General features: G+C 32.6%; 2 protein-coding genes across 2 annotated transcripts; one reads left to right on the forward strand and one right to left on the reverse strand.

Moving 5' to 3' along the window:
- Positions 1-617: 617 nt before the first annotated feature.
- On the reverse strand, positions 618-4,452 carry LOC127149063 (uncharacterized). The gene is made up of 11 exons (XM_051083808.1): positions 4,328-4,452; positions 4,130-4,224; positions 3,741-3,968; positions 3,267-3,471; positions 3,067-3,157; positions 2,641-2,786; positions 2,193-2,436; positions 1,986-2,090; positions 1,689-1,871; positions 1,388-1,592; positions 618-1,207 (listed from the first exon to the last, which is right to left on the reverse strand). The coding sequence occupies exons 3-11, from the start codon at positions 3,961-3,963 to the stop codon at positions 723-725; spliced, it is 1,887 nt and encodes a 628-aa protein (XP_050939765.1). The 5' UTR covers positions 3,964-3,968; positions 4,130-4,224; positions 4,328-4,452; the 3' UTR covers positions 618-722.
- Positions 4,453-13,966: 9,514 nt separating this feature from the next.
- Positions 13,967-17,793, forward strand: LOC103502704 (uncharacterized). The gene is made up of 11 exons (XM_017047794.2): positions 13,967-14,083; positions 14,187-14,281; positions 14,443-14,670; positions 14,940-15,144; positions 15,254-15,344; positions 15,625-15,770; positions 15,975-16,218; positions 16,321-16,425; positions 16,540-16,722; positions 16,819-17,023; positions 17,204-17,793. Exons 3-11 carry the CDS (start codon positions 14,448-14,450, stop codon positions 17,686-17,688), a joined length of 1,887 nt encoding a protein of 628 aa, XP_016903283.2. The 5' UTR covers positions 13,967-14,083; positions 14,187-14,281; positions 14,443-14,447; the 3' UTR covers positions 17,689-17,793.
- Positions 17,794-24,911: the final 7,118 nt, after the last annotated feature.

Below are 24,911 nucleotides of genomic sequence, written 5' to 3' on the forward strand. Positions count from 1 at the left end.
CCATGTTTATGTCTATACATAAAGTTCAAGTGTATTTGACAAACTCATTAAAAATAGCCTTGGGACCTTAATTTATTGGTTTTAAGATTATAGCATTCAATAACAAATTTTATTGAATCAAATAACAAAGTATGAGTTTTAGGACACATATTCCAACATAATTATTCGCTGAAATAACAAGCTCGAGGTAGAGATATTGTTTATAAAAAAGAAGTGAGGAAGACCATGAGGAAAGGAAATTTACCTTCTAGGATATTGAGGTCTCTCTTCACAATGAAATTTGGATCGACGAAGCCAAATAAGGAAAAAATAGAGTTCAATAGTCAAGGATTTGAAGCACCAACTTTTAAATTTCTCTCCGAAGGCCCATAGAACATTGTGTTTGCTGACAGCTAGAAAAATGAAGGAACAACTTTTAAGATTGTAATTTTGATTGTGTTATTTGGATTTAAAGGAGCAGCTTTGAAATTTTATAACTTTTATAAATTGTATATTGTGTTTGTTAACAGATACAAAAAAGTACTTTGTTGGAAAGGATGTTATAAATTGAATGCTTGATTTATCTAAAGGAACATGACATTCTTTTTTGCATAGGCAAACCATAAGTATGACAAAAGTTTGAAAATAGAAACCCTTATCCATTAAAACTTGGGATTTACAACATTGCATTGGGTTTACATATATTAGCTCAAGTAGAAGTACATGGAACACTCATTCAATAATTAAGCTTTAACAGGCTGTGTAGTAAGACCAAATCCTAATGGGAAAAGAGGATCATAATGTGCATCACCAAAATTCATCGGCAATTGATCAACACTCTTAAACCAAGTCTGTGAAAGCTTTCCGGTGAACCCATAATCTCCAAATAACACATCGCTAATGCCTTTGCCTTCAGTTCCTGGAAGCCATGCAGCAACAAGTGCATCAATTGAATCAATATAAGGCTGAATTACTACTGGTCTTCCTGAGATTACTACAACTACACATTTCACTGCTCCACAAACATTTTTGATTGTTTCTGGACCAGGCTCAGGAATTGTCAAGTTCAAGCTATCACCATTGGTTTCTGCATATGGATGTTCTCCAACCACCACAATGGCATAAGAAAACTGGTGTGTTTTGAGGAATTCTGCATTTGGATTATTGTCAAATACAACTTCTGTTTCGGGATCAACTGTGTCTTTTATTGCTGTAAGAACGGTTGTACCTACGAAAAAGGATCGAGGTTATTGTAGATGACAAAACTATTGACCAATATGTAATGTGGTAAAATTTCACAGGCTATTAGTGTGTCACTAAGTGTCTATCGATCTCTATTATGAAATTTTACTATATATTTGATAAGAAAGCCTATAATAAAGAATATGCTACTAAATAATTTGCATACCACTGGTAAGGTTGTTGCCAGTAAGTCCTTGCCATTCGATAGTCCAACCACCACATTGATTTCCAAGGTCATTTGCATGGGTGCCAGCAACAAGTATCTTTGGTGCTTTCTTTGGGAGGGGCAACAGTGGTTGGTTGGGCAATTTTCCATTCTTCAATAACACCAAAGATTTTCTGACAGCTTCTCTGGCTAGTTCTCTATGCTCCTGTATATTTGTAAAAGAAATAAACCATAAAAAAATGTGTAGTATATTACACAGAATCAAAGATATATATCACAGTACAGAATCATTATTAAGTACCTGTTTACCAATCTCATTAACCAAGCTTAAATCAGCTAACGGGTTCTCAAATAAACCCATGACAAATTTGACTCTCAATATTCTCTTCACTGCATCATCAATTCGACTAATAGGAATTGCGTTATTTTTTACCAAATAGGTAAGAGCATCGATGAACTCTGTGTAGTTGTATGGCACCATAATCTGTCACAAATTATGTATATTGTTTTAAATGACAAAATTGACACTGAAAAATGTTTATCCATTATAGTACAATGATAAATATGAAAGTAATTGAAATATAATGTGAATACTAACCATGTCAACACCAGCATTGACGCTTGCCAAAATGGAATATGTATAGTTAGCATGAGGTGGACTTGTAATCTTATCAATACCTTGCCAATCTGAGATTACAAAACCCTAAAAGAAAAAACCAACAAAAATATCTTATAAGTTTAAACAATACATGTGAAAATATATGTATACCAATGACGACTATATAAGAGTATAAATTTAATTTACCTTAAAATGAAGGGTGTTCTTGAGAAAATCAGTAACAAGCTTCTTGTTTGCATGCATCTTCTCTCCATTGACACTTGAATAAGAAACCATAATGGTTGCAACTCCTTTGATTATTGAGTTATAGTAAGCTGGCATATGAATGCTAAATAATCCATGGCCATCTATTACTGTGTTGTTCTCATTGATACCCTTTGTTGTTCCACCATCTCCCACAAAGTGCTTTGCACATGCTGCTACATTGTTTCTAAAATACACAAATATACGAGGAGAAACTAGACGTTGTAAGCAAGGATTATTGAAATATTCGTGGATATATATCCACAAATCGAAGGGTTCGATATATAGGGATCATCATCGTCAATGAATATATCCAACATTTATTGATAAATATGGAAATATATCAAATCTCTTAGACCAAATATAAGTTAGAATTTTGTTAAGAACTCACTTTCCAGCGACATAAGGAACACCCTTGCGAATATTAGATGGGAGGTCTCCTTGTAAACCTGGGATGATCTCAGTCATAGCTTGGACAATCTTATGGTCTTCACCATAGCTTTCGTAACAACGACCCCATCGTGGATCTCTGCAAACCTAATTAAGAAAATAGTAATTATAATGAGTAACAATTTGAAAGATAATCACCAACTATATGTAGCAAGAATTTTTAAAATATTGTAAATATAACGAAGTAAACTGCTTTAGTTGATACACCTTCGCGTTTATATCAGTGATAACTGATAGACTTGTATAGTTTATCAATGATAGACCACGATATAGGCCAATGAAAAATCTATTAGTGATAGTATGATATAAACTTTGGTATGATTTGTTTAATTACGAAATGAAATACTAGAAGAGAAAAAATAGTTACTGCTATGCAAGGTGCGAAAGCATAAGGAATCCCAGTAGCTCTAACTTCAAGGGCAGTAGCAACCCCAATCCTTTTAACAAGTTGAGGATCCCTGTTTAATCCAGAAAACGTTCGTCTTAATTAGGAACTAAAAGTTACAACAATTGGAGTTTAGGAGCTAAAAGTTGAACTCCTAATTAATATACTTGTATTTATCCTACCTCGTAGCTCCAAGACCAATATTGTGAGGGAAGATTGTTGCATTATAGACATTGTTGTGACCATGTACAGCATCAATTCCATATATCATAGGAATTCCAAGCCTAGTTGACAAAGCCCCTTCTTGAATTTTGTTAACCATATGGACCCAAGTCTTGGCTGAAGCGTTCTTTGATGGAACACTGCCTCCACCACTCAATACACTCCCTAGAAAATAAGATGCCATTTTCATTTATTTTAGTGTCTTTTTGTACATGTTGAACCAATTAATATATTCTATTTTCAAAACATAAAATTATTTTACACGAAAAAATTATTCAAAACATTTATTAAATATAACAAAATATCACAGTTAGTTCACGATCGATCGGATAGTTAGTTAAATTATGCTATACTTGTAAATATTTTATGGTTCCTTTTATTACATTTGAAAAAAATCCATAAATGTAAAAAGAGAAATAAAGAAAGATCTATACCGATGAAATATTTTCTCATAACGTCCATAGAAGCATTAGCCCTTTCAATTTGCACCATTTGGCCTATTTTTTCCTCAAGAGTCATTCGACCGAATAAGTCCTTGATGCGAACATTTAAAGGTTGTTTGGGGTCCTTATACTTTAAGTATTCAGCTTTGGCCAATGTTTCAGAGAAACAAAGTACCAAAAGTCCAACAAAAGTGATGAGAACTGATCTTGCCATCTTGGCTTCATTAAGAAAAACCAACCAAAAGAAAAAGTAATTAGATTGAATGCTAGGCTTTATTTACTTCGATTTACATTTTATCACTTAACTTAGAAACTTTATTTCAAGATTTTTTTTAAAAGAAAATTTTAAGTTCTTTTAAAGACATTGCAAGTTTTAAAACCTTTAATAGGGAGAGGGTATGTGTAACGAATTTGTCAACTCCGTTGAGATATTCCTATAGTACATCTACTGATCTCTGCTTTTTCGTACTTCTTCCTGTTAAAAAGGTGATAAAAATTTGACAGGTGAGAAATGAATAAATGAGAGAAATAATGTAAAATAATTAATGTTCAAGAACAAATAGTTAGAAACCACTTACTGAGGAAGAAGAAAAAGAGGATCGAATCGAACACAAACCCAATTCCTATATACAGATCTATATATTATTAATTTGTTCTTCGATCCTGATTCGGATCGAAAAAGGGAGATGGTTTGATTATGCATGTGAAAGTTTTCAGTATTTAAACAAGAAAAAGTTGGTTATATATAGTTATTTACTATTTTTGTTATTACATCTAAAATTTGGATATTATTGAATGAGTGGTTTTTGTTTTCTTTTCAATTTTTACTTATTTTGATCCGTTCAAACTTAATTTTAGGAACACTTCTTATCGCAAGACAAAGGATAGATTTTGTCAATTGCATTATCACGATATATTGCATATATTTTTTTTTTTTTTGAAAAAGATACATGTGTTACAATATCAAAAGAATTGTTATAGAAGCAAGGAAGTACAACAAAAAGGTCTTGAGAGCAACCCGGGTGTCAACCTAGTTGAGATATTGCATATTTTTTAGAAAAGATTTTGTTGTAAAGGTTTAATTTTTAAATATATTACTTTCGTCTCTCTTTTTTTTTCGAAAAAGGATATGATGGGTCAGTAGATGCATCTGTGCATCTCCACTAGGTGGACACCCCCATAACACCCTCATCATTCCCGCTTCATTAGTATATGAAAGAGATATATGAGAAGCAAGAAAGAGACCCAACAAAAATACCATCAATGGGCTAGAGGCAAGTTCAAGATGCAAGAAAATTGAAAAGCGCTAAATATTTAGAGTGATAGAACTAGCATTATAGTTTGAAAATAGTGATGATTTAGTGGCACAAAAACCCAAAAGAGCACAAATATCCTCCCATATGTTGATAGTAGAGCTCTTCTTTCCCTTGAAAATACGATTGTTTCTTTCCAACCAAATATCCCAAAGCACACCCGATAAGGTATTAAATTTGATGATACCCTTTTTTCTTTTCTGATTCATCATGCACATCTCAGAACACAAAGAAGAGACATCTTGGTGTTGTGATTTCCATAAAATGAGCCTTTCAACCTTTGCCCAAAGCAGTTTTGTAAAGGAGCAGCTAATGAAAATATGATCAAGGTCTTCAGAGCTGTTATGGCATAAGATGCACCAATTCGGATTCTGATGTAGATTTGGAATTTTTCTTTGAAGAACCTCAGCATGTTTAAGCATTTGTGAATAAGAGACCAAATGAAAAATCTACATCTTTTGGGAATTTTAGATTTCCACAGTTGATTGAAAATGTCACTGCTGATATTTATATGCTGGCTTTGGTTTTTAATAAAATTTCTTTTAATAGAAGCAATGGTGAAGCTGCCATTGGAGGTTAATTTCTAGATGGGCAAATCAATACCTCTTCCAAAATTTAGATGAGGAAGTTCTTGTTTAATTTCCTCCCATTATTGAATTTTATTGTTGCGCAAAGGTCTTCTAGGAAGAAAGTCCTAACTTGAGGAAACAGAGTTCCAAGCATCTTTGATAGATCCATCTGGGGTTGAAATAGTCGTGGTCTAACAGAAGTTGACATTATGAATAGGAAGAGGAGATATGGAATGTGAACCACGAAGAGCCATCTTAACATCTTCATCACTCTGATTACAGTGCTTAGAAACAGAGACAAGAGTAACGGAATCTGGATTTATAAGAATAGTAGTCTCATTAACGAGATCACAGCTCCTTTAATATGCTCATAATTACCCATATCTTTACGGATTGCCATTACAACAAGAACAACACCACCATATACCAAAAATAAAAATTGAGTGGAAAGTTTGAAGAAGAAGAAGAAGATAATGAAAAACAGAGAGATCGAAAAAGAGATTAAAGTTAAGAAAAAGGGGAGGAACAAGAAGAAGGGTTAAGCGTTAAAGGAAAAATGGACACTTATTTTCCCAAAATTTCGCCTAAATACTTTGCTTTCTTCCTTCTTCTATTACCCATTTTCTCTTTCCCTCAATCACTTCAATTAGCTCCTCTGCTTCATAGTTGCTTATTTATAGTTTCAACCAACCAACCCAGAAAGAATCACCTCATCAGACTTATCGAAATCGAAACCCTCAATCGGAGGAATCATCATCTTCGAAGTCATCGTTTTCTTCCTTGCTAGGCTCAATAGACTTGGCATCTATGCATGTCATCCATCTTCTCTTCAACAAAACGAGTTTGACTTTTGTAGATTGAGAGAGGCTTAGAGAGTAGAGATGGATTCAGAGTCACAAAGCGAAGGGGGTTGATTTTTTAGCTAAAAAACGAAACTGGCAATAGAGGAGTAGGGGGAGAAGAAGAAAGAACAAAAATTGGAAGGAAGAAGAGGGATTGAAGGGAGTTACAACACGGATTCAAGGAGGGGTTAACATGGGTTGAAGGGAAAAAACGAAGGAGAGAAATCGGGTTTAGGGGGTAGATGAGAATGGGGGGTTTGAGGGTAATACGGGTGTTATGGAAACCCTATAATCCTAGTACCAAACAGGGGTTAGGGTTAAGTAAACCTAACCCCACAGTGTTAAACTACCCCCCAAACAGCTCCTTAATGTTTTTGTTAATAATTAATTGTTGCATTATTTTTGCCATGATTTTAGGGAGGGATTCACTTTTGAATGTATGATTCCAAAAAGAAAAAAATGAATATTTGAAACTCTTTTTTGTTAATTTCTTATTTTTTATCATAATAATTAATTATTACATTTATAATTTTGAATCTATAATACTTTGGATAAAATATTAAATACTTGAAGTTATTTTTGATTAATTTGAAGGTAAAAATTGGGATAATTAGGGGATATTGAAACCAATTGAATATGTTTAGGGATCTGATCTCAAAGAATATAATAATATTTTTGATTTAGTTAATAATTATCAAAGTGGGTGTGTTTACAAATACACTGTAATCGTGATATGTGATATTTTATTTTATTTTTCAATCTCACAAAATACATTGTATTTGTATATGGACAATTGTCATCCGTGGAGGGTAATTTCGGGCCAAAAAGTGGGAAAATATTTAAGACAGTTAGTTTTGCCATAAATCAAATTAAAATAACAGTTTGCTATTTTTCTATTTTCTATTCTTATATTTGCCATTTCCACAGATTTCCCTTTTTTCTTCTTTTGGCATATGGGCTTCTCTTTCATAGTAGGCTCATCAATTGGATTTCTTATTTGGGGTCGAATAGGTGCTTTTAGGTCAAAATAGAATACTTGGTTTTTTGGGGATGGGAAAGATACTTTCATTTTCTAATTTTAAAAAAATGATTGTTGATCATTGTTGCATATCATCTTTCCTTTCTTCTTTTCCAGCACCTTTCTTTTCAGCTTGCTATCATCAAACATTTGCTTTTGACGGTTGTCACTGTGACCGTCATATCCCATCCCTTTTTGCACCACTTCAAATTTTTGAAATTTTTTCAGTGAACTTGGATTCCAACGAGCTTTTTGTTCATCTTGTTCCTTTTTCTGATTTTCAATATTCAATCTTTTAGGCGAAACAACAATATTACCAATAAATGCATATTGCTATGCTTTTGGTTAAATTCATCAAACAAAACAGCAGCTTCTCTTGAAAATGTGCCATGGATACGAGGATTTCGTTCAATAAGCCATCTGCCCTCTGAATGAAAAATGGAATGAACCAGAAACCTATTTCCTTCATCATCAATGATAATGATCGTGGCTAGAATGAAACCAGTGTAATTAAAATGAACTTTAATATTCGCCTCAATGATATCTATCTTATCTCTGGTATCTTTTGCCACGACTAAGGAACCTCCACACGCTTCTCTAATTTGTTTGAAAGTACTCTGTTTCCAAGCATGCAACGGAATTCCTCTGAATCTCTTCCATCCCCCATAACTAGGGATAAGTTTCGTAGTTGCATGTAAAGCTTGATCCCATTTTTCAAATTTCACATAAAATCTATCCATTGTACTCCATCCTTTATTTCTACAGAGGAGATTCACCTGCTCAACATCTTTCAGAATGAGGAGAGCCTTATCGGCATGAAATGGCTTGTAAGTGATGTCAGAGTCTAACTGTTCACTGAGCTTTCTTGTAAGTTTATACCAATCGTCGTGAAAGCACCTTCGAATTAGCACCACTGAATGTTCCTAACTGAAAGTATCCTCCTCTTATTGCTCTATTTCAAACACATTTTCTTTCTCTGAGAGAGATGTTTTTGAGTCAGACAAATTTTTCTATTGTAAAACGTCCGCATAAGATCTCCTTGGGCTTTCAAAATCTGATGATGAAGACCAGGTTGGTGAATTACATGTGCTCTTGCTAGGCTGAGCTTGAACAGGACGCTTTCTTGTTATCAAGTCGCTTTTCATATTCAGTAGATTTTGGAAAGATTCCCAGCCCCCTTTGTCTGTACCTTGAGGAACAAGAATGCAACATCTTCTACCTCTGTCGTCTACTCTGAAGACCTTAGCAATATATCCTTTTCTGTTGTAAGTCTTTTTGGACCCACAATACATATTCAGCAAACCTCTTCTCAAGGTAAAAGCAAGTTGTACGTGGAGTCCAACAAAGTTTTAAAGGTTTTTTCAAGCCACTCCAATGGCTCATGAGAAATTGTAATTGAAAAGGACTTATAGGGTCCCATTTCTGTCAACAATAATTTCGTATCCCTTGTTCTCTTGTCCAATGCAAGGACAAAGTCTTTTTTCTCAATCGTGAATGAATGGGAAAGAGCTTTACCAAGAGATATTTTTGCACAGTAAGAGGAAACAAAACGATAGTTTGAGTAAAGAGTGAAGGGATACCTTAGGAGATTTGTAGATTTGCTTTATGATTGCATTCAATGGCTATATTAAAGGAGATGGATTTAGGTTGTTGATAGTATTTGGAGAAGACCAAACGGCTGCTAATGATTGATGATGTCGTCGCCGAAAGTGGAGGGGTCATTGTAGTTCTTCATTGTAGAGAGAGAAAGTCTTATCCTGAGTGCAACATTATTCGTCTTTGTTTATTTTGGTCTCTATACTTTTGAAAGGTTCATTTTGTTGGACTAGTATGGCAACACTAAAGGGGATTAACTAAAAAAATTAGCTAAATTAACTAAAATAAAGTAAATAATTTTAAATAAAATAAAAAAATAGTCTGGAAAAAAACTAGAGTTGAGTTCGGGAGTCATTTGTATATGGGGAAGGTCAAACACTACTACATTCTCGAATCTAATCCTACAGGTACTGCAACACCCCAAATTTAAGGTAATTTATTTGTAATTATCTTAAGTTAAATTTTAAATTTTTGGGTGTTACTTAATTGTGAAAATATTTGTTTTGTAGAAATTCAAATTTATTAGATATTTTTGGAAAAATATCCAATTGTTGTATTCATGGAAATTTGATTAATTGTACATTTGTTTGTATAATTAATTGATTGTGAAGTTAAAATAATTATATTAAGGATAATACAATTATTTAAAGATAAATGTTATTCTTTGAATGAATTTTAATTAATTATATGTTTGGGTATATAATTAATTGAATTTAAGAATAAAATAATTATATTATAAAGATAATGTAATTATTTAAGGTTATTATATTTTTGGGAAGATAAAGTGATGTGATTGGAGAGAGAGAGAATAATTGATTTAAAAGAGGTTTTGATGGGTTTTAAATGAAGTGAGAGAAGATATGGTTGGTTTATTTGGGAAAAGAAGGAAAAGAAAAAGAAAAATAATAATAATTTATTATTATATTAAATAACCTTGGAGAACGTGGAAACCCTATTCATCTTCTTCTTCCTTGAGAAAAAAAACCCTAGCTCCTTGCAGTCGTCGCCCATCACAGTCACCATCTTTGTCCGCCGTCAACTTCTCTTCGGCCACCGAGTTCTTCGATCATTTTTGTCGAGCTCCATCACAAGTGTCTGTCTTTGTTCCGCAATTGGGTGTACCGCCGCGTTGTCTGCCAAGTAGCCACCGTCGTCGAGCTGTCTTCGTGTTTTGCCAGCTGTCCGCCACAACTCCCTGTTGCGTTTCGTTGCTTTCTGTCAATCGTCCTTCAGCCGCGCGCGCCAATCGCTTCTGCAAGCCACGCACGAAGCTGTCGAGTCATGCAGCCGTTTCCCTTTAGCTGCACACGTGTTTTCGGGTCGAGTCGTCTCTCAGCTGTGGGCGCGTGTGCGAACCGCTTCTCCAGCCGCCGAGCCAATCCTTACTCAAGCTGCCCCTGCATTCGCAAGCCATTTTCTGCCTCCAATCGAGCCGAGCACCCTTTTGACCAAGCCATTTGAGCCACCTAGCCTATTTTTGGTAAGTTTGATTGGATTTTGGTTAGTTCCCAACAAAGATTAATTTTGGACCCTAAATAATTGAATTTTAGATTAAATTAGATTATTTTTTCATAATAGATCAATTGGGAGTTGTGCCATAGAATTTTCCTAAACTAAGGGTAAATCGGATTCGACCTCAACTTTGGGTAAGTTGAAATAATTGGAATTTTAATCCTTAAGCGACTGTTAATTAATTTATTTATTTTAGTTATTGGGCTCCCTTGTTGTTTAGGACTTGACTGTTGGAAAACTTGACTATGACTGTAATGATAATTTTAGGTTAAGCTAATCTCCAGGTAAGAGATTCTCCTACTAGATCTTCGAATTGAATTTAAGAGACCGCATGTAATTATAATTATGCATTGATGGTAGCTAAAATGCATAACTTGATGCTATTGATAATGACTGTCATTATATGGGTGATTGATGATGATGACTGATATTATGTTTATAACTGGTAGTATATTGATGATGACGACTGTGTTATGTTTTTTATGATGATGTTTGATTAAGAATGATATGATCGATACTCATGCCATATTTATGATGATGTATATTATGTTACATGCTATGGATAAGCTGTGTTGTTAGCTTTAGCTATTAGAGTCGTAACCACATGGGTGTCCCTTGGGATCACCACCTTTTTATGACTGTGTAGTCCGACGGGATCACCAGTCCAGTATGATATAGACATGATTATAAGTGATTCGACGGGATCACTCAAAGCTCGATTGTCTTAGTATTTTCCCCCAGGTATACTAAAGACCAATTTGTCCTAGGTGTTCCTTTGGGTTCACCGAAGACCACAGATGTTCCTACGGGATCACAGATCGTACGTGTTCAGGAACGTGCCAGTTTAGGGGTATCACTTTACAGGACTCTAATAGGAAGTTAACAGGCACCTAGGGGGGCTAGTAGTGGGTCCTTTACTGAGTATATTTTTATACTCGCTCTTTCTTGTTTAATTTTACAGGTAGAGGTAGAGGTAAGGGCAGAGGGAAGCTGGCGAATGACAAGAAGTGACTGTGGCGAACCATAGGGAACACTTTTGCTTCCGCCTTATGTTATTTGTTCAGATTTCAGTATTTATGTATTTGTTTTTATTAACTTTCTCCTTTTAAAACTAGATAAGGCCCGAGTTAGGATTTTATTTAAATTTATGTCTACATACATTTGTTTAGGATTTTAATGAGTAATTTGAGGTTTTCTTTTATTTTCTATTTTTAATTTAAGAAATTTTATTTATCTTTTAATCTAGTAATGACCTTGACTTAGTATAAGAAGTTGGGTCATTACAAGTACAATCCGAGTAGAGGGCTTGTACTAGTGAGTGAGAATAATCTAAAACATATGAGTTGACATGATATGTGAATCATAATGAGTGAAGCTGAATATAAGTCCGAAAGGATAAAAGGCCCCCAATTTGATCACAACAGTCGCACACGATTGCATGACCAAATTGAGTTAGAACTTTTTATGTGCATGCACGAAAGCATAAGCTCTTTAAAGGTCAACGCTAATCCATCCTTATTTCTAATCTTATAGGGTAGAGTGTAGGTAGGAGGCTTGTGATTGTGTGTAAAACAAACAATCAACACATTAAAAGAAAATAAAACAATAAAATCAATATACAAAATCAAGACAAAGAAAAGGCTAAATAACTCTCGAGGTGGAACCTCAAGTCCCTAGTGGAGTCGCCAAGCTGTCGCCATGTACCCGAGACGACGCGAAGTGGCCAACGTCCTTAAAAAGGGTTAATTTTAGTGGCCAAAGGTGTTGTTCTTGTTGTAATGGCAATCCGTAAAGATATGGGTAATTATGAGCATATTAAAGGAGCTGTGATCTCGTTAATGAGACTACTATTCTTATAAATCCAGATTCTGTTACTCTTGTCTCTGTTTCTAAGCACTGTAATCAGAGTGATGAAGATGTTAAGATGGCTCTTCGTGGTTCACATTCCATATCTCCTCTTCCTATTCATAATGTCAACTTCTGTTAGACCACGACTATTTCAACCCCAGATGGATCTATCAAAGATGCTTGGAACTCTGTTTCCTCAAATTAGGACTTTCCTCCTAGAAGACCTTTGCGCAACAATAAAATTCAATAATGGGAGGAAATTAAACAAGAACTTCCTCATCTAAATTTTGGACGAGGTATTGATTTGCCCATCTAGAAATTAACCTCCAATGGCAGCTTCACCATTGCTTCTATTAAAAGAAATTTTATTAGAAATCAAAGCCAGCATATAAATATCAGCAGTGACATTTTCAATCAACTGTGGAAATCTAAAATTCCCAAAAGATGTAGATTTTTCATTTGGTCTCTTATTCATAAATGCTTAAACACTACTGAGGTTCTTCAAAGAAAAATTACAAATCTACATCAGAATCCGAATTGGTGCATCTTATGCCATAACAGCTCTGAAGACCTTGATCATATTTTCATTAGCTGCTCCTTTACAAAAGTGCTTTGGGCAAAGGTTGAAAGGCTCATTTTATGGAAATCACAACACCAAGATGTCTCTTCTTTGTGTTCTGAGATGTGCATGATGAATCAGAAAAGAAAAAAGGGTATCATCAAATTTAATACCTTATCGGGTGTGCTTTGGGATATTTGGTTGGAAAGAAACAATCGTATTTTCAAGGGAAAGAAGAGCTCTACTATCAACATATGGGAGGATATTTGTGCTCTTTTGGGTTTTTGTGCCACTAAATCATCACTATTTTCAAACTATAATGCTAGTTCTATCACTCTAAATATTTAGCGCTTTTCAATTTTCTTGCATCTTGAACTTGCCTCTAGCCCATTGATGGTATTTTTGTTGGGTCTCTTTCTTGCTTCTCATATATCTCTTTCATATACTAATGAAGCGGGAATGATGAGGGTGTTATGGGGGTGTCCACCTAGTGGAGATGCACAGATGCATCTACTGACCCATCATATCCTTTTTCGAAAAAAAAAGAGAGACGAAAGTAATATATTTAAAAATTAAACCTTTACAACAAAATCTTTTCTAAAAAATATGCAATATCTCAACTAGGTTGACACCCGGGTTGCTCTCAAGACCTTTTTGTTGTACTTCCTTGCTTCTATAACAATTCTTTTGATATTGTAACACATGTATCTTTTTCAAAAAAAAAAAAAAATATATGCAATATATCGTGATAATGCAATTGACAAAATCTATCCTTTGTCTTGCGATAAGAAGTGTTCCTAAAATTAAGTTTGAACGGATCAAAATAAGTAAAAATTGAAAAGAAAACAAAAACCACTCATTCAATAATATCCAAATTTTAGATGTAATAACAAAAATAGTAAATAACTATATATAACCAACTTTTTCTTGTTTAAATACTGAAAACTTTCACATGCATAATCAAACCATCTCCCTTTTTCGATCCGAATCAGGATCGAAGAACAAATTAATAATATATAGATCTGTATATAGGAATTGGGTTTGTGTTCGATTCGATCCTCTTTTTCTTCTTCCTCAGTAAGTGGTTTCTAACTATTTGTTCTTGAACATTAATTATTTTACATTATTTCTCTCATTTATTCATTTCTCACCTGTCAAATTTTTATCACCTTTTTAACAGGAAAAAGTACGAAAAAGCAGAGATCAGTAGATGTACTATAGGAATATCTCAACGGAGTTGACAAATTCGTTACACATACCCTCTCCCTATTAAAGGTTTTAAAACTTGCAATGTCTTTAAAAGAACTTAAAATTTTCTTTTAAAAAAAATCTTGAAATAAAGTTTCTAAGTTAAGTGATAAAATGTAAATCGAAGTAAATAAAGCCTAGCATTCAATCTAATTACTTTTTCTTTTGGTTGGTTTTTCTTAATGAAGCCAAGATGGCAAGATCAGTTCTCATCACTTTTGTTGGACTTTTGGTACTTTGTTTCTCTGAAACATTGGCCAAAGCTGAATACTTAAAGTATAAGGACCCCAAACAACCTTTAAATGTTCGCATCAAGGACTTATTCGGTCGAATGACTCTTGAGGAAAAAATAGGCCAAATGGTGCAAATTGAAAGGGCTAATGCTTCTATGGACGTTATGAGAAAATATTTCATCGGTATAGATCTTTCTTTATTTCTCTTTTTACATTTATGGATTTTTTTCAAATGTAATAAAAGGAACCATAAAATATTTACAAGTATAGCATAATTTAACTAACTATCCGATCGATCGTGAACTAACTGTGATATTTTGTTATATTTAATAAATGTTTTGAATAATTTTTTCGTGTAAAATAATTTTATGTTTTGAAAATAGAATATATTAATTGGTTCAACATGTACAAAAAGACACTAAAATAAATGAAAATGGCATCTTATTTTCTAGGGAGTGTATTGAGTGGTGGAGGCAGTGTTCCATCAAAGAACGCTTCAGCCAAGACTTGGGTCCATATGGTTAACAAAATTCAAGAAGGGGCTTTGTCAACTAGGCTTGGAATTCCTATGATATATGGAATTGATGCTGTACATGGTCACAACAATGTCTATAATGCAACAATCTTCCCTCACAATATTGGTCTTGGAGCTACGAGGTAGGATAAATACAAGTATATTAATTAGGAGTTCAACTTTTAGCTCCTAAACTCCAATTGTTGTAACTTTTAGTTCCTAATTAAGACGAACGTTTTCTGGATTAAACAGGGATCCTCAACTTGTTAAAAGGATTGGGGTTGCTACTGCCCTTGAAGTTAGAGCTACTGGGATTCCTTATGCTTTCGCACCTTGCATAGCAGTAACTATTTTTTCTCTTCTAGTATTTCATTTCGTAATTAAACAAATCATACCAAAGTTTATATCATACTATCACTAATAGATTTTTCATTGGCCTATATCGTGGTCTATCATTGATAAACTATACAAGTCTATCAGTTATCACTGATATAAACGCGAAGGTGTATCAACTAAAGCAGTTTACTTCGTTATATTTACAATATTTTAAAAATTCTTGCTACATATAGTTGGTGATTATCTTTCAAATTGTTACTCATTATAATTACTATTTTCTTAATTAGGTTTGCAGAGATCCACGATGGGGTCGTTGTTACGAAAGCTATGGTGAAGACCATAAGATTGTCCAAGCTATGACTGAGATCATCCCAGGTTTACAAGGAGACCTCCCATCTAATATTCGCAAGGGTGTTCCTTATGTCGCTGGAAAGTGAGTTCTTAACAAAATTCTAACTTATATTTGGTCTAAGAGATTTGATATATTTCCATATTTATCAATAAATGTTGGATATATTCATTGACGATGATGATCCCTATATATCGAACCCTTCGATTTGTGGATATATATCCACGAATATTTCAATAATCCTTGCTTACAACGTCTAGTTTCTCCTCGTATATTTGTGTATTTTAGAAACAATGTAGCAGCATGTGCAAAGCACTTTGTGGGAGATGGTGGAACAACAAAGGGTATCAATGAGAACAACACAGTAATAGATGGCCATGGATTATTTAGCATTCATATGCCAGCTTACTATAACTCAATAATCAAAGGAGTTGCAACCATTATGGTTTCTTATTCAAGTGTCAATGGAGAGAAGATGCATGCAAACAAGAAGCTTGTTACTGATTTTCTCAAGAACACCCTTCATTTTAAGGTAAATTAAATTTATACTCTTATATAGTCGTCATTGGTATACATATATTTTCACATGTATTGTTTAAACTTATAAGATATTTTTGTTGGTTTTTTCTTTTAGGGTTTTGTAATCTCAGATTGGCAAGGTATTGATAAGATTACAAGTCCACCTCATGCTAACTATACATATTCCATTTTGGCAAGCGTCAATGCTGGTGTTGACATGGTTAGTATTCACATTATATTTCAATTACTTTCATATTTATCATTGTACTATAATGGATAAACATTTTTCAGTGTCAATTTTGTCATTTAAAACAATATACATAATTTGTGACAGATTATGGTGCCATACAACTACACAGAGTTCATCGATGCTCTTACCTATTTGGTAAAAAATAACGCAATTCCTATTAGTCGAATTGATGATGCAGTGAAGAGAATATTGAGAGTCAAATTTGTCATGGGTTTATTTGAGAACCCGTTAGCTGATTTAAGCTTGGTTAATGAGATTGGTAAACAGGTACTTAATAATGATTCTGTACTGTGATATATATCTTTGATTCTGTGTAATATACTACACATTTTTTTATGGTTTATTTCTTTTACAAATATACAGGAGCATAGAGAACTAGCCAGAGAAGCTGTCAGAAAATCTTTGGTGTTATTGAAGAATGGAAAATTGCCCAACCAACCACTGTTGCCCCTCCCAAAGAAAGCACCAAAGATACTTGTTGCTGGCACCCATGCAAATGACCTTGGAAATCAATGTGGTGGTTGGACTATCGAATGGCAAGGACTTACTGGCAACAACCTTACCAGTGGTATGCAAATTATTTAGTAGCATATTCTTTATTATAGGCTTTCTTATCAAATATATAGTAAAATTTCATAATAGAGATCGATAGACACTTAGTGACACACTAATAGCCTGTGAAATTTTACCACATTACATATTGGTCAATAGTTTTGTCATCTACAATAACCTCGATCCTTTTTCGTAGGTACAACCGTTCTTACAGCAATAAAAGACACAGTTGATCCCGAAACAGAAGTTGTATTTGACAATAATCCAAATGCAGAATTCCTCAAAACACACCAGTTTTCTTATGCCATTGTGGTGGTTGGAGAACATCCATATGCAGAAACCAATGGTGATAGCTTGAACTTGACAATTCCTGAGCCTGGTCCAGAAACAATCAAAAATGTTTGTGGAGCAGTGAAATGTGTAGTTGTAGTAATCTCAGGAAGACCAGTAGTAATTCAGCCTTATATTGATTCAATTGATGCACTTGTTGCTGCATGGCTTCCAGGAACTGAAGGCAAAGGCATTAGCGATGTGTTATTTGGAGATTATGGGTTCACCGGAAAGCTTTCACAGACTTGGTTTAAGAGTGTTGATCAATTGCCGATGAATTTTGGTGATGCACATTATGATCCTCTTTTCCCATTAGGATTTGGTCTTACTACACAGCCTGTTAAAGCTTAATTATTGAATGAGTGTTCCATGTACTTCTACTTGAGCTAATATATGTAAACCCAATGCAATGTTGTAAATCCCAAGTTTTAATGGATAAGGGTTTTTATTTTCAAACTTATGTCATCAAAAGTATAGTTTGCCTATGACAAAAAGAATGTCATATTGGATAATATCACACTTTTGATTATTGATTCTACTAAATAGACTGTTATATCATTGGGACTAAGATAATTAAAAGTTGATTGTACCCATTCTATATACGTTGTTCCAATCCAAAAAATTTTAATACTTAGGTACAGTTTAATTTGCTGGACTTAAAAAGTTGGGTAATGATTAAATCCATTATTTTATTTCTGTATGCACTTAAAAAGTTGGATAATGATTAAATCCATCCTAAGATGTACCTAAATATATTTTTTAAGATATATGTTTTTTAATGATTTAAAATGAAACATATGGTCACACGGTTAGAAATTAATTAGCTAGATACATTATGGGTAACACATTTCTAGATAAATTTCTAATTTCAAGATACATGCATTATTTCTAGATTTGTTCAAGTACACAAGTGAAATGCATATATGTATTCATTTATTTTATGTTTTTTAGGAAGTATCTCTCGAGTACTATATAAAAGGTTTACATTTCCCTCATTTTTAAGCAAAAAGAAAAAAGATCAAATCAATCGAAGAAAATTAAAGTTTATAAAGAAAGTGAGTTTCAAAAAATCAATAATATTTTTCCCTCGTATATATGATCTTGAGTTTTGTAAGAGAATAGGTTTCTTCTCTTAATTAAAAGTCGTTTGTGAGATTTAGAGTAAATCTATAGGTATCAACGCTTTCAAACAATTTGTGAGGAAATTTCGTAATGGTTGTTTCTGTAATTTCCATAGTTCATTCTTTCAAATGACTAAGCTAATTTCATTTATCAAGGTCGGCTTAATCTCAATACATTTGGGACAATATTTGAAGAGGGGAGAAAATTTATAAATTAACCATGCTTTCTTTAATTGTGACACAAAATTGATTAATCGATTAAACGACTGCTATAATCTGTTTATATATTCTAGCATGCAAAGTTATAAGCTAAAAAAAAAAAAAAATTAATGTTTTTTTCTCCCAAACTCAATTGATTCTCTCCCTAAACCCTCAATATTCTTGCAAGTTTTATCAGTAGACATTCCTTTCAATTTCCAATAATAATTCAAATTTTACCTTCCCAACCTAAACTTACATCAAGCAATACTCATTCGTCTTTGGCAAATAGACTAAAAGCAATAAGCTGGCACAAAAATAATGAACCTGCAGGTTGTTGGAGTGTATAAATTGTTATGAAAATTACCAATACAACAAAATAAGAAAATATATATGTAATATAGATCTGAGCCCTACGAATTCACATTGTCTCCTTAAGACTAATTTACTTACTCTAGTGCTTAAGTTTTGAAAGTAATTGTATCCCAAGATAGAACAGATCCCCTTTCTTCTAAAAGTAACACTCCGTCTAGAAGATCGGCAAATAAAACTTTGTAAATCTACCGAACGTGAAGATTTTGGATAGTGGAGAGAAAATCGTTTTGGAAGAAGACAAATGATTATTAAACCAAATAAAAAAGGACCGTATTTATAGACTTATTCGTGACTATTCAAAAAGTCGTGTTCTTTTTCTATAATACGCTTTCCATGAAGTGATGCATCCACTCATGATGCATCCATTTATGAAGAAACACAAATAGTTATTAGTTTTTATAAAATGATGCATCCATTCATGAAGAAACACGAACAATAACCATTTATTCTAACATAAATTACTCTCTAAATTACAACATATAAAAATGCCAAACAAACACATCAATGGCCAAATTAAGTTGAGTTCATCCCAACTCAATATACACATAGAAAAGGAAAAAAAACCATGACCTATTCTCGACAAAGTGCGTAAGGAAAACTAAAGAGAAAAATTAGGAACGAAAAAGAAACTCTTTGACTCTCTATCACACTTGTCTCCATTATGATATCTGCGATCTCGAGCCTTGAATGTCTTCTTTTGTTATAAAGAAATCATGTGCAGACATTATTTTCCCTCTAAATATATGTCTTAAATTTCAAATAAAGAATAAGATATATGGGAAAACTATCTATCATGAGATTGAGACAATTTAAATAGCACCAATATGTTATTTCTTAACAAAATGATTATGATATGGTATTTTGGAATATAGTCCTGACACCTCCAAAATGATTTCCTCGAAATTACAATTAAAATAATAGTCATATAAGAGGTTATTTAAAAAAAATCAATCCATGTCCTTTTGAATCATCCAAACATAATGCTCTAACCTAAAAACACCTATACATTAATGAACCTTAAACCATTTTTCTAATAGATGTCAATTGAGAAGTTTCATATGGTTTTTTAAGCTAAACGAAATAGTTAAGTTTAGTTGAGCAAATTAAGGAAGCTTCCAATAATGTAAAATGAAAGTTATTCGGTTCTTCTATCTCAAGTTCCCTACGGGTTATAACTGAGCCCCCCGTCTTTGTACATTTCCATTCTCTTTCTTCTTCTCCTTTCTTCCCTTCTTGTCTTCTACTTCATCCTTGTCTTTTTTTCTTATTTCTTCTTCTCCTTTCTTCCGTCCTTGTCTTCTACTTCATTCTTGTCTTTTTTTTCTTATCTGTCTTCTATTTTCTTATCTTTTTTCCTATCTTCTTTCTCTTTCTCACCTTTCTCTTTAGCTAAGTTCTTTTGGGTTAGATAGATAAAGTTTTGTTGACACTGGCTATAGGTGAACTAGTTTTATTGATATTTTGTTGATATTGAATATAGGTGAAAGATAAATTTTGATATGGTACATGTTTTGGTTACACATATATTTTGTTAATATCGACATAGCCTAGATGGAAAGTTTAGGGTATTGTTAGAAGTTTGGGCTGCACATATATATTGTAATTAAGTATGTAATGACCAACTTATATATGTATGGTTCATTGATATGTATATATGCAATTTCTTTGATAGAAAGTTCGAATTGATTTCAATTGTTTAATTAACGTGTATTTTAATGTTATTAGACTTCAAAACAGGTGCAAGATAAATTATATGGATACTTTAAAATATATGTCTTTCATTTGAAAATTTTAAAAAAAAAAAAAATTCACATGCAAAGCGTGTCAAGAGTAGACAAATTTCTTGATATGTAGAAGATGTCTACAAACCTTGCATACTTAATGTTCATAAAATCAACTATAATTTCACTTGACACGAAAAAACTGTAAAAAAAAAAAACTCTTTATTCTTGACACCAAATTACTTGACACATTAAAACTGTCAAGAAATCTTATATATTTGACGTTTTTTACCTGTTAAATATAATTATACTTGAAGCTTAAAAACTGTCAAGTGAACCTCCCTTATTCATGATACTGGATTATTTGACGCATTGGAAAGTGTCTGTTGAACAAGAAATTTTGGCCAATTAAATCACGTCACGTCATCCCAGTAAAATTGAGATGGTTATAATTTGATTGGATTTGGGTAGTCAAGTTTTCTCATATCCAACCTAGTTCAAACCACTGAAGAAAAATTGGGCCAAAGAAATAATTGACCCGAGACCACCAAACAAATGGATCCAAGCCTGTCAAGAAAATAGACTCAAGCCCAAACCCAACAAGTAGATGGGCCCAAGCCTAAGCCCGCCCAACAAGCAAATGAGTCCAATCCCACCTAAAGCCCATAAAGATTCTCTATGCATAGAGACATTCCCATTCATTTTAGGGATCTTTTGTTGAAGGAATAATCGAAGCTCTAAAGAATTGAAGACAAAAACTTCTTAAGACTCTCAAGACGTGCAAGTTATTATCAACCTCGAGATCATCCTTCTAAAAGATCGAATACTTGGAAGACCAAACTTTCCTTGAATTCCAGAAGATTGAAGCTCGAATTAACTTGCAACTACAACTTCCTGAAGATCGAAGATAAAAAAGTTCTAAGTTTAAATTGTATGTGAGAGGGAATCAAAGGAGTAGATATTAGAAATTGTATCCACTATATCAATCAATATATAAAATTTAATTCCACTAATTAAATTTCTTCTAAAATCTTGTGTGAACAGCGTCAAATAAACTCAATTTTGTAGTAATGTAAAGTGGTGTTTAAATAAGATCCAAAATAATTAATTTTTATAAAATATGAAATAGGTATGTAAATTTTCAATTTTCAATTTAATAAATTAAAAAAAAAAACGTATCCTCTGTCAAACATGAAATAAGAACATGTTTAATGGTGATGGAGAAGGGGAGGGGTCGCATACATGAAGTAGTTGGTTTACGTTTTCCTTTTATTTATATGACTGCCAAAATGTTTGTTAGCGTCAGATCCTTATTTTTCTTTGAAAACTTTTCAATTTAGGTTGTCTTTGCTTCAACTTTTTACTATCACTATTTTGAAAAAAAAAAAAAATTGAAGTATGTTTGAGAATAACCTTCAAAATTTTATTTAATTAGAATTCTTTTTATCAAAAATATTTTAAACGAAAATGACTTTTTTTAAATAACATTTCTTTCCCTCCTCAATCCAAACTTCCCAAATTGAAATGTTTTCTTTTACTTGAAATCAATTTCTTCTGCTTCATACAAAATTTGAAACTAAACTAAATAACCATCTAAAAATACAAGACTCCTATCATTTTGACAAAGACCATTTTGTTAAACAATTAACAAAATTTAAATAATTACATGGATCAAAGTAGATAGTTTGTTTTGAAGTTTGGAGAGCAAAATAAAAGATGAGTCAAATGAAAATAAGATTGAAAGTATTTTAATTAGAAACTAAATCATGAGAAATTATAACAATTGAATTTGTAATTTTAAGAAATAAAAAAGAAGTTTTAAAATGTCAGAAATATAGGTTGCAATATACACAATAATACTATGACGACTCCCCCCCATCACCTACTTCTGACCCTATCATATAGTGTATCTTTACAATTCTAACTATTTTTTGGCACAATCTTGAGGTTAACTTTGGAGTTTTTTTCTCTTTAATAATATGAATTTCCATTTGGGAATAAATATAATGGTTCCTAAAGTAAATCCCACTAAAAAAACATTATAATATTTTTATTGTTAAAAGAAAAGAAAAGAAAAGAATGAAGGGGGAATCTTGAAATGTTGAAAAACAATAAAAGATGGGGTTTGTGCAGTAAGCGTGCCATGGGTTTTGGGTCCATCCCTCTCTAGTGCTGAAGTTGTGATTTGTTAATCATGCACGCCTCCCCACTACTTTTTTTTTCTTTCTTACGTGCGTATTCGTCTGTCACAGACGGAGGAATATTGCATTTGAAATAATCAGATCTCACACAAAATTAGTTTGCTTAGAATAATCGAAGAAGAAGATGATCGGAAGACAGAATGCAACTCATCATTAATATTCTTTTAGATTTGAAGCTCTGGTTTTGAAGTTATTGAGCTTTGAAGATGAAGATCGACCGTTAAAATGTTAAAACTTTTCGAAATGTTAAAACCGTTTGAATTTGAAAACAGTGTCGTTTTACATTTCAAAGAAACAAAAAAACGAAATAAGACGGTTTCTTTTTCAGCACAAGAACAGTTACTTGAATGTTGCCTAGACCGATGGTGTATTTGTTTACTAATGTTTTATATAGATATCAAAATTAAATAATTACTTAACTAGAGATCAATTAATATATAATTAAATTCTGTATTAGAAGAATTGTTACAGTTGTAACAAAAAAAAATTAAAACTATTTACAAAATATAGTAAAAAATTATTATAGTACATAAGAGAGTCTAATGAATGTTGCTATTTATATTTTGTAAATAATTTCGATATTTTGTTATTTTTTTAAAACATCGCTTACCTTCATATTATTTAATATATTGTTATATTTAATTAACTATTTAATCGATATTCAAAATAAAATAAATACAAATATACTGTTAAGTTAAACCTAATTAATTAAATTCAAGGTGTGTTTGAGAGTGATTTTTACCCGACTAAAATCATTTTTGCTATTGTAAAAGTTACTCTTATCTAAAATAATCATGTTTGACAATAAAATAAAATTACTTTTTGATAAATAAAAAACATACTTTAAATTAATTTTTGAAGTATTACTAATCAAGTGATCATTGTTTGGCGATGGTAAGGGTACTCACCTCTTTGACATTTTTAAAAATTATTATAAATTAATAAAATTAGATAATTATTAAAAATTTTACAGCTATCAACCAACCTTCAATTAGTTTTTTTTTTTTTGGTAATTATTGTTGGCAAACATTCAATCATATCCGAAGTCATCACCGCAAACTTTTGACAACCATTTTTCAACGGTCGTCATTGACAAATTTTCAGTGATAGTTTTTGTACGAAGGTCGTTCAATCAACCTCTAAAATCACGTCTTTGTAGACCATTTTTTTTACAACTGGCTAGCCAACCTTTAATGGCCACTTTTCGGAATCATCTTCAAATAATTTTCAACAACTGATTTTTTATGACGAGAACAAAGAATAACTTCAAGCAACTAGTGTTGCCGACCTCAAATCAACATTTTTTTAGTATAATCATCGATCAATTTCGACGATAGCATTTCAACAACTTCTGATAAATTAGATATTTATTAAGAATAAATTAATAAATACAATTTCCACGATCAAGTACTACAATCTTTCTGTTCTTTGGCCACTTTTGTGAGAGATTAAGACAGAATATCAATGTCATATAATCTTCAAACCAGATTATTTTCTCTATATAGATAGAATTGACTGATATAGAGATGGCAAAGCGAATAGCATCAGATGTAAAAGTAGATTGTCCAACAGCCTGCAATGCAATGTTTTTGTTTCTTGCTGTTGACAGAAGTTTCAAATTTGCATTCCCTTTGTTTTTTTGGAAACACTTTTGGTGCATGAAGATTTAGCAAATAACGGAGAGGACTTATTAAACTTATTATCGACCTGCAAAAAGAAGGTATGGATTAATTAATTATTTTTTAATGTATCGTCTTGTATGGACTGCCCGAAGTCTTGGTAATTAGCTTTGGGTCGTGAAATTTTTTGTTTCTCAAGTTAAATTGGTTTCTCATGCAGGCCAGTGATTCTAGATGAAACGAGCATAGATGAAGTCATGCTTAATTTGTATTTTCTGCATCTATGTTAGAAGAAAAGTTTTTGTTTCTCAAGTTAAATTGGTTTCTCATGCTTAATTT

The sequence above is a fragment of the Cucumis melo genome, chromosome 4 (assembly GCF_025177605.1).
Source record: "Cucumis melo cultivar AY chromosome 4, USDA_Cmelo_AY_1.0, whole genome shotgun sequence".
NCBI lineage: Eukaryota > Viridiplantae > Streptophyta > Magnoliopsida > Cucurbitales > Cucurbitaceae > Cucumis > Cucumis melo.